Source organism: Ranitomeya imitator, chromosome 6 (genome assembly GCF_032444005.1).
Source record: "Ranitomeya imitator isolate aRanImi1 chromosome 6, aRanImi1.pri, whole genome shotgun sequence".
Lineage (NCBI taxonomy): Eukaryota > Metazoa > Chordata > Amphibia > Anura > Dendrobatidae > Ranitomeya > Ranitomeya imitator.
Genome location: NC_091287.1, coordinates 404,822,967 through 404,837,799, shown reverse-complemented (window position 1 = coordinate 404,837,799; position 14,833 = coordinate 404,822,967). Strand labels below are relative to the sequence as shown.

At 44.9% G+C, this 14,833-nt stretch overlaps 1 protein-coding gene across 1 annotated transcript in view; it reads right to left on the bottom strand.

The window, feature by feature from the left end:
• TAF4B (TATA-box binding protein associated factor 4b) overlaps positions 1-14,833 on the bottom strand; it is a 248,083-nt gene that overhangs the window by 37,618 nt on the left and 195,632 nt on the right. The window contains exon 16 of the mRNA XM_069731234.1: positions 10,055-10,062. Coding sequence (XP_069587335.1) covers positions 10,055-10,062 — 8 coding nt within the window. The remainder of the gene's footprint in view (positions 1-10,054; positions 10,063-14,833) is intronic.

Genomic DNA, 14,833 nt, shown 5'->3' with positions numbered 1-14,833 from the left:
CTGCCCCAATAAACCCTGCATGTGTATGAAAGATTGCTTTAGTTAATTGTTCATATTTTTCATTCACATTCCATTAATTCCTGTGATGCTCCTGAAGGGTTAATAAACTTCTTGAATGTGGTTTTGATCAGCTTGAGGGGTGCAGTTTTTAAAATGGTATCACTTTTGAGTATTTTCTGTCATATAGACCCCTCAAAGTGACTTCAAATGTGAGGTGGTTCCTAAAAAAATGGTTTTGTAAATTTTGCTGTAAAAATGAGAAATTGCTAGTCAACTTTTAACCCTTATAATTTCCTAATGAAAAAAAATTGTGCTGATGTAAAGTAGACATGTGGGAAATGTTATTTATGAACTATTTTGTGTGACATATTTGTCTGAATTAAGGGCATAAAAATTAACCCCTCTGTGACCTTCGATGTACTATCCCGTCGAGGTGCCCTGGGTCTATCTGACCCTCGACGGGATAGTACGTCATGCCCTTTAATGCGATACCGCGACTTAAGTCGCGGTGATCGCATTAAAATTCCGACGCCATATTACCTGGGGGAAGATGGCCTCGGCATCCAGGGCATTGTCGCCGCCCACCCACCCTCTCGATCGCTGTGATTGACTGTTCAATTCTGAACAGCCAATCACAGCCATTCTCATTGTTTCAGCCAATTGGAGCGGCTGAAACAATGAGTTCACAGGCTAGGATCGAGTACCGATGTACTCGATCCTAAGTCCGGTGCCTGGCAACGCTAGGCACCGGCAAGAACACCCCGGATTGGCGCGATCGCATCGATCGCGCCAATCGCAGGGCACCGCACGGTATTACCGCGCTGTGCCCTGCCGGAACCTGCGTGGATCGGTGCTCTAATAGCACCGATCCTAGGATGGACCATAGTACAGGCCCAGCAGGGCCTGCAGGAGCCGATTGGCGCGATCGATGTCATCGTCGATCGCGCCAATCACAGGGCACAGCGGCGATCACGCTGTGACCGCTCTGTGCCCTGCAGGTGACCTGGCTGTGACCTGCCTAGGAACGGCGAGAACAGCTCCGATCCTAGGCAGATCACAGCCAGGTCACCAGGAAAGCTCTGATTGGTGGGATCGATGTTATGGTCGATCCCACCAATGACAGGTCACAGCAGCAGCATGACCGCTCTGTGACCTGTCTGTCACCTGCCTGACCTGTGTATGACCGCTCTGCAGGGGTCCTCACTCTAGCTGAGGATTCCTACAGAGTGGTCATACTGCTGGATCTCCTGGCTTGATCTCCCTGCTGGATCTACCTGCTGTGCTGGGTATTGTGGTGCCACAGCAGCCTGTAGCACCACAATCCCTGCTAAAGAAAGAAGACAACTAAACGTAAGTTTTATCCCTGATCCCTGCCCAATCCCCGTTCATCCACCCCAATCCCCGTTCATCCACCCCAATCCCCCCTTCCCCCTTTTTACCCCCTCCACCCCCATTTGTGCCACCTCTGTGCACACATTTAGTAGCCGCCGAGCGTTGATTGGTGACGTTCACCGATCAACGCTCGCTTTTTTCCCTCACCCCCGTTGCGCCAACTCCGCACACACATCCCGCAGTCAACAAACTTTGATAAGTGACGCAGTTCACTTATCAGAGTTTGTGCCTGCCGTTTTCCTTTTTTTTTTCCATCCCCCCTTTTCGCCACCTGACTACTACCGTACGTTTTAATCACTGATCCCTGCCCAATCCCCACATCCACCCCCATCTCCCTTCCCCCTCTTTTTACCCCCCTTTGCACCTTCTTCCATGCGCCCATTTAACAGCCGCCGAGCGTTGATTGGTGACGCAGTTCACCGATCAACTCTCGCGCTCGCTTTTTTCCATCAGCCCTTTTGCAAAACCTCCGTACACACATCCCGCAGCCGCCAAACTTTGATAAGTGACGCAGTTCACTTATCAGAGTTTGTGCCTGCCGTTTTCCTCCCCCCCTTCCTCTTGCCCGACCCTTGTGCGCACATCAAGCAGCGGCCAAATTTTGATAAGTGAAACAGTTCACTGATCAGAGCTGGACCTGCTGTTTTAGACTTTTCTTTTTACAGGTTTTTCTTCTCCTTTTAGCATTTTCTTTTCAGATAAGTTTGCACAAATCACTATCCCCCCACACATACAGTTAACAATAAAGTGCACCCAATCACCATATTCACACAAAAATGTCCCGCTCGTCCCAACAGCGCTATTCATTGGAGGAGGCATACGCTTTCCTTGCCTCCGACACTGATAGCGAAGGAGAGGATCCCACTTTTCTTTACTTTTCTGATTCTTCATCCTCTTCTTCCTCCTCCTCCTCTTACTCCTCATCTTCCTCCTCGGGTCCTGCGGAACCGCCACTCATACGCCCCAGGACAGAAGATGAGGCAGCCCACACCACTCCTGAACCAGCGCTCCCCACTGCGGACCCTATATGGACCTCGCCCCCCGAAAATTACGAGCCACTGATTCCTGATTTTGTGGCAGAATCAGGAATCAAGTTTGACACCGCGGGCCTCACAGAAACAGACTTTTTCAAAGTCTTTTTCTCTGAGGATTTTATTAACCTCATGGTGAAGCAAACTAATTTGTATGCTCGTCAATTTTTGGAGCAAAACCCTGGTACATCATTTTCCAACTGGTCTCCTGTAGACGCAGTTGAAAGGATGCAGTTTTGGGGCCTGGTCCTCCACATGGGGATCGTGAAGAAGCCAGAAATTCGGCAATATTGGAGTGTAGATATTTTATATAACACTCCAGTGTTCCGAATGGTCATGGTTCGGAAACGTTTTGAGGCCATCCATAAATTCCTGCATTATTCCGATAATGCACAGTGTCCCGCATGAGATGACCCCAACTTTGACCGTCTGATCAAAGTTCGGCCGGTCATCGAACACTTCAACAAAAAGTTTTCTGAAGTGTACGTGCCCAAAACGGACATCTGCGTGGATGAGTCCTTGGTCCATTTTAAGGGGCGGCTCGGATTCCGTCAATACCTGCCCAACAAAAGGTCCAGGTACGGAATCAAACTCTACAAGCTGTGTGAGAGTGTCTCAGGGTACATCCACAGGTTTAGAGTGTATGAAGGGAAGGACAGCAGGATTGAACCCCCTGAGTGTCCTCCTGTCCTGGGAGTGAGTGGGAAGATAGCGTGGGATTTGGTGCACCCACTGCTGGATAAAGGTTATCACCTCTATACTGATAACTTTTATACCAGCATCCCACTCTACAAATCCCTCTCTGCGCGAGGTACCGCAGCCTGCGGTACTGTCCGCAAAAATCAGAGAGGCCTCCCAAAGACGCTACTTCGGCAGATGCTCAGGAAAGGTGAGAGCAAGGCCCAATGTAGCGACCACCTGCTGGTGGTCAAGTACAAGAACAAGAGGGATGTCCTTCTCTTGACCACCATACACGGTGATGGCAGCGCCCTCAGCACTGTACGGGGTACCTCCACACAGGTCTTCAAACCGGACTGTGTACTGGGGTACAACAAAAGCATGGGGGGCGTTGATCTCTCTGATCAACTCCTCCAACCGTACAGTGCTTTGAGAAAGGCCAAGGTGTGGTACAAAAAGGTGGCCGTGCACACTGTACAAATGGCAATGCTCAACGCTTTCCTGCTGTTACGATGTGCACGCCACACCGATACGTCGTACCTTCAGTTCCAGGAGGTAGTGGTTAAGGCCCTGATATTTGGCACTCCGGAAGGAGAGGGTCCCAGTACTTCCGGAACTGAAGGTGCTCGTATCGTACCAGGCCAGCATTTTCCGGGGGTGGTCCCGCCAACCAGTAGAAAAGGTAAGCCGCAAAAAAGGTGCCGAGTGTGTTACAAAAGGGGAATACGCAAGGACACCATTTATCAATGCGACACCTGCCCCAACAAACCTGGCCTGTGTATGAAGGATTGCTTCAAATTGTACCACACCTTCATGCACTACTAATTTACTTTACAGGAAAGCGTACATTAGTTCCAAAAAGGGGGCACATCTAGATAAGTTCCTTGGGGGTGAGGGGGGTCTAGGTTCCAAAATGATGTCACTTGTGGTTTTTTTTTTTTTACTGTTTAGGCACATCAGGGGCTCTGCAAACGGAACATGACGACCGCAGACCATTTCATCAAAGTCTGCATTCCAAAACGTCACTACTTCCCTTTCGAGCCCCAACGTGTGCCTAAACAGTTTTTTCCCACATATGGCATACCAGTGTAATCAGGACAATTTGGACAACAACTTTTGATGTCCAATTTCTCCTGTTACCTTTGGGAAAATTAAAAATTGGGGACTAAAAGATCATTTTTGTGGGAAAAAATAGGATTTTGTTTATTTTCACACCTGGGCATTACAAACTTTAGTGAAGCACGTGGGGGTTCAAAATTCTCACCACACACCTAGATAAGTTCCTTAGGGGGTACAGTTTCCAATATGGGGTCACTTGTGGGGGTTTCTACTGTTTAGGCACATCAGGGGCTCTGCAAACGGAACATGATGCCCGCAGAACATTCCATCAAAGTCTGCATTCCAAACAGTCACTAGTTCCCTTTCGAGCCCAAACGTGTGCCCAAACAGTAGTTCCTCCCCACATATGGGGTATCAGCGTACTCAGGACAAATTGGACAAGAAGTTTTGGGGTCCAATTTCTCCTGTTACACTTGGGAAAATTAAAAATTGGGGACCAGAAGATCATTTTTGTGGGAAAAAATAGAATTTTTTATTTTCACGCCTGGGCATTATAAACTTTTGTGAAGCACCTGGGGGATAAAAGTGCTCACAACACATCTAGATAAGTTCCTTAGGGGGTCTAGTTTCCAAAATGGGGTCACTTGTGGGGGGTTTCCACTGGTTAGGCACATCCGGGGCTCGCCAAACTCGACATGGCGTCCGATCTTAATTCCAGCCAATTTTAGCTTGAAAATGTCAAACGACGCTCCTTTCCTTCTGAGCCCTGCCTTGCGCCCAAAAAGTGGTTCCCCCTCACATGTGGGGTATCAGCGTACTCATGACAAATTGGACAACAACTTTTGAGGTCCATTTTCTCTTTTTACCCTTGGGAAATTAAAAAGATTATTGCTGAAAGATCATTTTTGTGACTAAAAAGTTAAATGTTAATTTTTTCCTTCCATGTTGCTTCTGCTGCTGTGAATCACCTGAAGGGTTAATAAACTTCTTGAATGTGGTTTTGAGCACCTTGAGGGGTGCAGTTTTTAGAATGGTGTCACTTTTGGGTATTTTCTGCCATATAGACCCCTCAAAATGACTTCAAATGTTAGGTGGTCCCTAAAAAAAATGGTTTTGTAAATTTTGTTGTAAAAATGAGAAACTGCTGGTCAAATTTTAACCCTTATAACTTCCTAGAAAAAAAAAATTTTGTTTCCAAAGTTGTGCTGATGTAAAGTAGACATGTGGGAAATGTTATTTATTAACTATATTGTGTCACATAACTCTCTGGTTTAACAGAATAAAAATTCAAAGTTGGAAAATTGCGAAATTTTCTAAATTTTCGCCAAATTTCCGTTTTTTTCACAAATAAACGCAAGTTATATCGAAGAAATTTTAGCACTATCATGAAGTACAATATGTTACAAGAAAACAGTCTCAGAATCGCTAAGATCCGTTGAAGCATTTCGGAGTTATAACCTCATAAAGAGACAGTGGTCAGAAATGTAAAAATTGGCCTGGTCATTAACGTGCAAACCACCCTTGGGGGTAAAGGGGTTAAAAGTTTTAAAATTTCCCAAATTTTTGCCAATTTTCTGTTTTTTTTGTTTTTACACAAACGCACGTCATATTGAAGAAATTTTACCACTAATATTAAGTACAATATGTCAGGAAAAAAACAGTCTCAGAATCACCAGGATCCATTGGAACGTTCCAGAGTTATTACCTTACAAAGGGACAGTGGTCACAATTGTAAGACTATGTGCACACGTTGCGGACTCCATTGCGGATTTTTCCGCAAGGATTCTGCAAAATCCGCAGGTAAAACGCCCTGAATTTTACATGCGGATTTAGTGCAGTTTTTGTGCGCATTTCACCTGTGTTTTTGCACCTCCGGATTCCAATTATAGAACAGGTGTAAAACGCTGCAGAATCCGCACAAAGAATTGACATGCTGCGGAAAATAAATCGCAGCGCTTGAGCGGAATTTTCCGCATACAGTGGGGCAAAAAAGTATTTAGTCAGTCAGCAATAGTGCAAGTTCCACCACTTAAAAAGATGAGAGGCGTCTGTAATTTACATCATAGGTAGACCTCAACTATGGGAGACAAACTGAGAAAAAAAAAATCCAGAAAATCACATTGTCTGTTTTTTTTATCATTTTATTTGCATATTATGGTGGAAAATAAGTATTTGGTCAGAAACAAACAATCAAGATTTCTGGCTCTCACAGACCTGTAACTTCTTCTTTAAGAGTCTCCTCTTTCCTCCACTCATTACCTGTAGTAATGGCACCTGTTTAAACTTGTTATCAGTATAAAAAGACACCTGTGCGCACCCTCAAACAGTCTGACTCCAAACTCCACTATGGTGAAGACCAAAGAGCTGTCAAAGGACACCAGAAACAGAATTGTAGCCCTGCACCAGGCTGGGAAGACTGAATCTGCAATAGCCAACCAGCTTGGAGTGAAGAAATCAACAGTGGGAGCAATAATTAGAAAATGGAAGACATACAAGACCACTGATAATCTCCCTCGATCTGGGGCTCCACGCAAAATCCCACCCCGTGGGGTCAGAATGATCACAAGAACAGTGAGCAAAAATCCCAGAACCACGCGGGGAGACCTAGTGAATGAACTGCAGAGAGCTGGGACAAATGTAACAAGGCCTACCATAAGTAACACACTACGCCACCATGGACTCAGATCCTGCAGTTCCAGACGTGTCCCACTGCTTAAGCCAGTGCATGTCCGGGCCCTTCTGAAGTTTGCTAGAGAGCATTTGGATGATCCAGAGGAGTTTTGGGAGAATGTCCTATGATCTGATGAAACCAAACTGGAACTGTTTGATAGAAACACAACTTGTCGTGTTTGGAGGAAAAAGAATACTGAGTTGCATCCATCAAACACCATACCTACTGTAAAGCATGGTGGTGGAAACATCATGCTTTGGGGCTGTTTCTCTGCAAAGGGGCCAGGACGACTGATCCGGGTACATGAAAGAATGAATGGGGCCATGTATCGTGAGATTTTGAGTGCAAACCTCCTTCCATCAGCAAGGGCATTGAAGATGAAACGTGGCTGGGTCTTTCAACATGACAATGATCCAAAGCACACTGCCAGGGCAACGAAGGAGTGGCTTCGTAAGAAGCATTTCAAGGTCCTGGAGTGGCCTAGCCAGTCTCCAGATCTCAACCCTATAGAAAACCTTTGGAGGGAGTTGAAAGTCCGTGTTGCCAAGCGAAAAGCCAAAAACATCACTGCTCTAGAGGAGATCTGCATGGAGGAATGGGTCAACATACCAACAACAGTGCGTGGCAACCTTGTGAAGACTTACAGAAAACGTTTGACCTCTGTCATTGCCAACAAAGGATATATTACAAAGTATTGAGATGAAATTTTGTTTGTGACCAAATACTTATTTTCCACCATAATATGCAAATAAAATGATAAAAAAACAGACAATGTGATTTTCTGGATTTTTTTTTCTCAGTTTGTCTCCCATAGTTGAGGTCTACCTATGATGTAAATTACAGACGCCTCTCATCTTTTTAAGTGGTGGAACTTGCACTATTGCTGACTGACTAAATACTTTTTTGCCCCACTGTATGCACTGCGGATTTTGTTTTCCATAGGTTTACATGGTAAACTCATGGAAAACTGCTGCGGATCTGCAGCCAAATCCGCAACGTGTGCACATACCCTTAAAATTGGCCCGGTTATTAACGTGCAAACCACCCACGTGGGTTAAGGGATTAATACAAAAGTTTAAGGGAGAAGCATCCTAGACTACATTGTAAGCCCTAAGTTGTCCCACTGGGCCATTCTAATACTATTTTTACTTTCATTGAAATAAACCGTGTTAATTAAGAGGAATTTCTCAAAGAACTGCAGCATGCTGGTTCTTGATGCTAGAAATAATGGACGGACTAGGAAAACCAAGTTGTTGTGGATGTGGATGAAGTGAGGAGAGTGGCAATGCCACTACCAGTAGTGCTGCTGGAAATGTATTTTGTGCTGTGCTGTGGTATTTAATGCTTTTGTGAAGGTATGTTGTGCTGCACTGTGGTATTTGTTTGGCGCTGCTGGGTATAATATTGGTGTTGCACTGTTGTATTTGCTTACTGATAGGCCTCACTAGCCAATCCATGGCGATAATGGGGACAGAGTTTTCCAGAAGTTACGGAAATAATAGCTTACTATGTTACGCTGCTTACATCGCTCCCAATAATTTCTACGTGAGTTATGGAAGCTGGCATAGCCCGGTAGCTCTTAGCTGACTCCGTTCGTCCAGTAGTTGGAGCTGGATAACATTATTGCTTCACTCAGCTACAAAAGGCTGAGATTGTATTAGACTAAAAGGGTTATTCCTTACTGCGGTTATCTCCATATTCTAACATAACGTGAGCAGGATCCCTCGCCGGGTCTAACAAGCTGTCAAAAATCCTCTTTACAACTAATTGAGGACAGAGCAGATTGTTGACTTGTCATATCTATAGAGTTACATAAAGGAATCTGAGCATTTCCCTTCTGAGCGATGCTACAGTAAGAATCTGGAGAAGGAGGAAATATTTCACGCTTCCTATTGAACATATGAAGAAAATGTCACAATTTTAAAAATTCAATTTCTTCCAGTGTAGTGTACTTAAAATGACTACCAACTACAGGTCATAGAAGAAGAAAGCTTCCTTGTCCCTTTAGACACAATGCCACAAGGTCGGGTCTTTTATACGACAACCTTGTGTGATCCGAGGGAAATTATAGTAATGCAGCACAGCTGCCAGCGCAGGGTTGAAAACGAGGTCAAATCCGCAGGAAGCAGCAGAAAGCCGGAGGCAACATTATAAATGAAACAACCCCCAAGGGAGTTGCAGCAACCAAGGAGTGATGTCCTTCAAACTTTAGAATTATAGAAAGGTGAAAGTATAATCAAATACTTCTGCTTGACATTTCAGAGAGCAGACAGCGTTTTATCCAACTAAACACTTTACTGAAAAACTACATTTCATATATCGGGAGAGCAGGGTCAGAAAGGACTAAAAAATACTCATCTTTAAATATGTGCTATTCCATTTGTAATTTAATGTTTGCCTTTACATCCTAGATTCCATAATGACAAATGCAGGAGAAATCATTGATAAGAGACTATTAACCCCTTAGTGACGGAGCCAATTTGCAGCTTAATGACCGGGCCAATTTTTACAATTCTGACCACTGTCCTTTATGAGGTTATAACTCTGGAACGCTTTAACGGATCCTGGTGACTTTGAGACAGTTTTTTCGTGACATATCGTACTTTGTGTTAGTGGTAAAATATCTTCGATACTACTTGCGTTTATTTATGAAAAAAACTGAAATATGGCGAACATTTTAAAAAATGTTGCAATTTTCAAACTTTGAATTTTTATGCCCTTAAATCAGAGAGATATGTCACACAAAATAGTAAATAACATTTCCCACCTGTCTACTTTACATCAGCACAATTTTGGAAACAACATTTTTTTGTTAGGAAGTTATAAGGGTTAAAAGTTGACCAGCGATTTCTCATTTTTACAACAAAATATACAAACCATTCTTTTTAGAGACCACCTCATATTTAAAGTCACTTTGAGGGGACAGAAAATACCCAAAAGTGACACCATTCTAAAAACTGCACCTTTCAAGGTGCTTAAAACCACAATCTAGAAGTTTATTAACCCTTTACAGGCTTCACAGTAACTGAAGCAATGTGGAAGGAAACCGGTTTTTACGTACCGGTAATAGGATTTTACAGAGTCCACGACAGCACCCACAACGAGAGAGGGGATCCGCCCACCTTCCGGACAGGAACCTACAGGTTAAAAAGGGGCGGTCCCCCTCGCCCTCCAGTTTGTGTTCCAGAGTACAAGGGATACCGCCAATGAATCAGTACATGACCATATTATCTTAAACACTACTAAACACCACCACCTCTATAGAGTGATCTCTAAGGCACACCTTCCAACAGAGTGCAGGAATAAGTAACTAAATACGGGGGGGGGGGGGAATGTATGGGTGCTGTCGTGGACTCTGTAAAATCCTATTACCGGTACGTAAAAACCGGTTTTCCTATCGCCACGACAGCACCCACAACGAGAGACTTTCAAAGACTATTTAACTGGGAGGGACCACAGCACTAAGTACTGAACGGCCAAACTGTAAGCTGGAATTGGCAGATAGATCAAGGCGATAGTGCTTATAAAAGGTGGAAGGTGATGACCAAGTTGCCGCCTTACATATCATTTCAATGGGGACATCTGCCTTCTCCGCCCAGGATGATGCCATAGCCCGAGTGGAGTGCGCCCTGATGCCTTCTGGTGGTGTTACTCCCCTGGCAGAGTAGGCAAGACATATCGCTTCTCTAATCCATCTAGCGATAGAGTTCTTCGTGACACCAGAACCCTTTTTCCGATTCTGGAAAGAAACAAACAGAGCCCTACTCTGCCTCCAGCTTTGTGTCCTATCCAAGTATTCTAATATCGCCCTCTTTACATCTAGGGTATGATATTTTTCCTCCTCTTCTGAACCTGGATTTTCATAGAAAGATGGTAAATAAATCTCCTGACTTCTATGAAATTTAGTTGCTACTTTTGGCAAGTATGCAGGATCAGGTTTTAAGACAATCTTATCCTGGAGAATTATTAGATAGGGAGGATCTACTGATAACGCATGCATATCACTGACCCTCCTGGCAGACGTTAATGCTAAAAGTAGAGCTGTTTTTAAGGTTAAATTTTTTATCGAAATAGAGTCTAATGGCTCGAAAGGAGGTTCAGTCAACGCCTCAAGCACCAAATTTAAATCCCAAGGGGGTATTCTTACAATATGGATTGGGTTAGAACGCTGACATGCCTTAATAAACCTAGCAACCCATCTATTACCAGCTATATCACTGTTATATAGAGCTCCCAAGGCTGAAACATGAACTCTTAGAGTGTTGACTGCCAAACCCAATTCCCAGCCTTTCTGAAGGAATTCTAAAATAGCTGAAATCGGAGCCTTATCTCCTAATGGTTGCTGATAAAACATAAGGAATTTCTTCCAAATTTTTGTATAGATCTTCGTAGTGACCTCCTTTCTACTTTTCAGTAAGGTGGCTATTAAGGCATTAGAGAACCCCCTCTCTCTCAGAAGCTCCCTCTCAAGTTCCAAGCCGTTAAGTGAAGAGTCTCCAAATTTGGATGACGAAATGGACCTTGAGAAAGGAGTTCCGGAACCACTGGCAACACCCAGGGATCAGACACAGACATTGTCCTGAGGGGAGAGAACCAAGGCATCCTGGGCCAGAAGGGGGCGATTAAAATCACTCTGGCTCTTTCCTCCCGGATCTTTCTGAGAACTATCGGAATCAGACACATTGGGGGAAAGGCATATGCCAGCTGGAAGTCCCAACGGACACGAAGGGAATCCACTATGAATGGTTGATCTGCTATGTGTAAGGATGCGAACCTCCTGACCTTCCTGTTCTTCCTCGTAGCAAATAGATCTATTATCGGCAAACCCCACAGATTGACTATTTGATCGAATATCCGTTGGTTTAGGGACCACTCTCCCTGACGAAGGGAATGGCGACTGAGGTAGTCCACCTCTATATTGAGTTCCCCTTTTATATTAACTGCCGACAGGGATTGTAAGTGATTCTCGGCCAGAGACAATATCTGTGCTGTAGTGGTCATTAGGGATCGTGACCTTGTCCCCCCCTGATGATTGATGTAGGCTACCACAGTCATATTGTCTGTTTGTATCTGTACATGCGAATTCCTCAGGGATGGTAGTAAGGAAAGAATAGCCTGATTGACTGCAGCAAGCTCTCTTAGATTTGAGAAATTCTGGGACTCTTGAATCGACCATCGCCCTTGGGTTAGAATGTCTCCCATATGGGCTCCCCAACCGAACGGACTGGCATCTGTTGTAACTAAATTTTCCAGAGTGATGGTCCAGAGAACTCCTTTTGACAAATGTGCTAGATTGAGCCACCATCTCAGATCGTGAAGAGTGGCGGGTGATAATTTGAACTTTCTGCTTAGAGCACCGTGAAGATCTTTCTCTGCTTGAAGAACTTCGTATTGAAGCATTCGGGTATGAGCCTGAGCCCATCTCACCGCCGATACACACGCAGTCAAAGATCCCAGTAGAGACGTCTCTTAAACTTAAGCTTGGAACTTTCCTTACTGCCGTGATCCTTTGAATGATCTTCTGCTTCTTCTCTTCTGGTAGGAAGGATGACTGATCTTCTGAGTCTAGAAGAACTCCTAGGAACGTTTGACGTCTTGTGGGTTCCAGTTTTGACTTTTCCCAGTTGATTATCCATCCGAGTTCCTGTAGGGATGATATTATGGCATTTACCCTAGATGTACACTGAGCAATTGAATTTCCAACTATCAAAAAATCGTCTAGATAGGGCACTACAAGGGTTTCCTTTTCCCTGATATGGGCCATTACTTCCGAAACAACCTTTGTAAAAACTCTAGGTGCCATGGACAGGCCAAAGGGCATTGCCAAAAATTGGAAATGTTTAATCTGATGGTTTACCCATACTGCCATCCTGAGGAATTTCTGGTGATTTCTGTGAACTGGAAGATGGTAGTAAGCATCTTTTAGATCCAAGACCGACATGTAGCACCTAGGAAACAAAAGCTTAGTTGTTGATTTAATGGATTCCATCTTAAAAGCGTGGTACTGAAGATATTTATTCAATTTACGTAAATTTATGATAGTCCTAAAGGACCCATCAGGTTTAGAGATTAAGAATAGCGGAGAATAAAAGCCCGTCTTCTCCTGATGTTTTGGTACTTCTTCAATAACTCGCTTTGTAAGCAATTGTTGAATCTCTAATTCTAAGGTCTGTTGTTGGGCGGGAGTGTCCAGCGATGTTATCACAAAATGATTTGGGGGAGTTCTCAAAAATTCTAATTTTAACCCTGACTCAACTACCCCCATTATCCAGGCACTAGAAGTTATTTTTTCCATTCATCTGAGAAGAACCTCAGTCTCCCCCCTACTGGTAGATCTGTTCTATCTGTAATTACGTCTACGTCTTGAGAAAGATGAAGGGTTCTTATAGTATCCACCTTTCTTCTTTTGATGCGACGTCTCCCAGTCACGATTATATCCCTGCTGGTCTGACTGGAATTTTCTGAAGGTCATGCGTCTCCGGAAGGCATTCCTAAAAGTGGGATTAAATGTTTTAGGAAATCCCTTCTTTCTGTCTTCTGCCTTTGCAAGGATGTCATCCAGCACCGGGCCGAATAGGTACTCACCCCTACACGGAATGGAGCACAATTTGGCTTTTGCCTGAGCATCCCCCTTCCAGGTCTTTAGCCATAGTGCCCGCCGGGTTGCATTTGAAAGACCCGCCGATCTTGCAGCCAATTTCAGGGAATCAATCGAGGTATCCGCTAGATAAGCCGCTCCTTCTCTGACCTGAGACAGGGAATTTAACAATTTATCCCTGGGGACTTTAGCTTTAAGCTGTTCTTCCAGCTGAGTTACCCAGACCATAATTGATCTAGCCGTACAGGTGCCTGCGATTGCGGGCTTAAAGGCTCCAGATGACGCTTCCCACAACTTCTTAAGGACCATGTCAGCCTTCCTGTCTGAAGGATCTTTAAGGAGTCCTACATCCTCTAATGGTAGCGAGGCTGTTTTCGAGGTAGAGGCTACTGCCGCATCTACTTTTGGGATCTTCATCCACTGGGATAAGGTGTCATCCTCAAAGGGATACCTTCTTTTTGCGGCCGAAGGTAAGTACCCGTTATCCAGCTTGTCCCACTCCCGTTTGACCAGATCTTTAATGGAATCTACCACCGGGAAAGCTTTGCGACTTCTCTGGCTCAGCCCTGCGAACATGATCTCCTGGGTTGTTTTCGGTTCTTTACTCTCTGCAACCCCCATAGTTGCACGGACTGCCTTAATTAAAGTCTCCATATTGGCAGTGGAGAAGCAAGGCCTTCCTTCCTCATCTGAGGAGGACGGTGAAGAACTCTCCGAGCACTCGCCCTCCTGCAACGAAGGGCTGGAATCGGATACCATCTCCATACTGCTCTTCTCATGCCGTTTAGATTTAAGGGACGATTTTATTTCTTCCCTAATTACTTCCCTCAAATCCGAGACACGGAGGGGGGCCTCTTCCTCGAACGTACGGCATATACACGTCTGACATAACTTCTTTAAATAGGTGTCAGGTAGTGGCTCCGTGCATAACACACACTGCTTATGCTTAGATTTTGAGACCTTTTTCCCCTACAACAAAGCATAGTATAGAAGACATTTGTATCAGCCAATGGCTCAAATATAACACTCACCACTGCTGATGAAATTAGAGTACCGGTTTCTGAGGGGGTGAGGTGCGACGTGATGTCGGGTTGCCAGGATCCTGCTGCCCGCGTGCCACATCTCCACTATGAGATCTGCTGCTGCTCCTCTATTCTCCTAACTATCGGTGTTCGGCGTCTCCTGTGGAAGACATGCTGCCGCACACCACTCACCAAGCGCTGCCTTCTTTTCAAAAGGTCCCGCGCTCCTCCTCCCGGCCTCCTCCGGAAGTCGTTGGTTCACTTCCGGGTCATAAGCGCCGACCTGCTCCTGCAGCGTCGCGCGCGTGTGGACGACCCAGGGCGGCGTGCCTTCCCCCGGGAACGCCACCGCTCCATGCCAGACGAGGGGGGAAGCTGGATA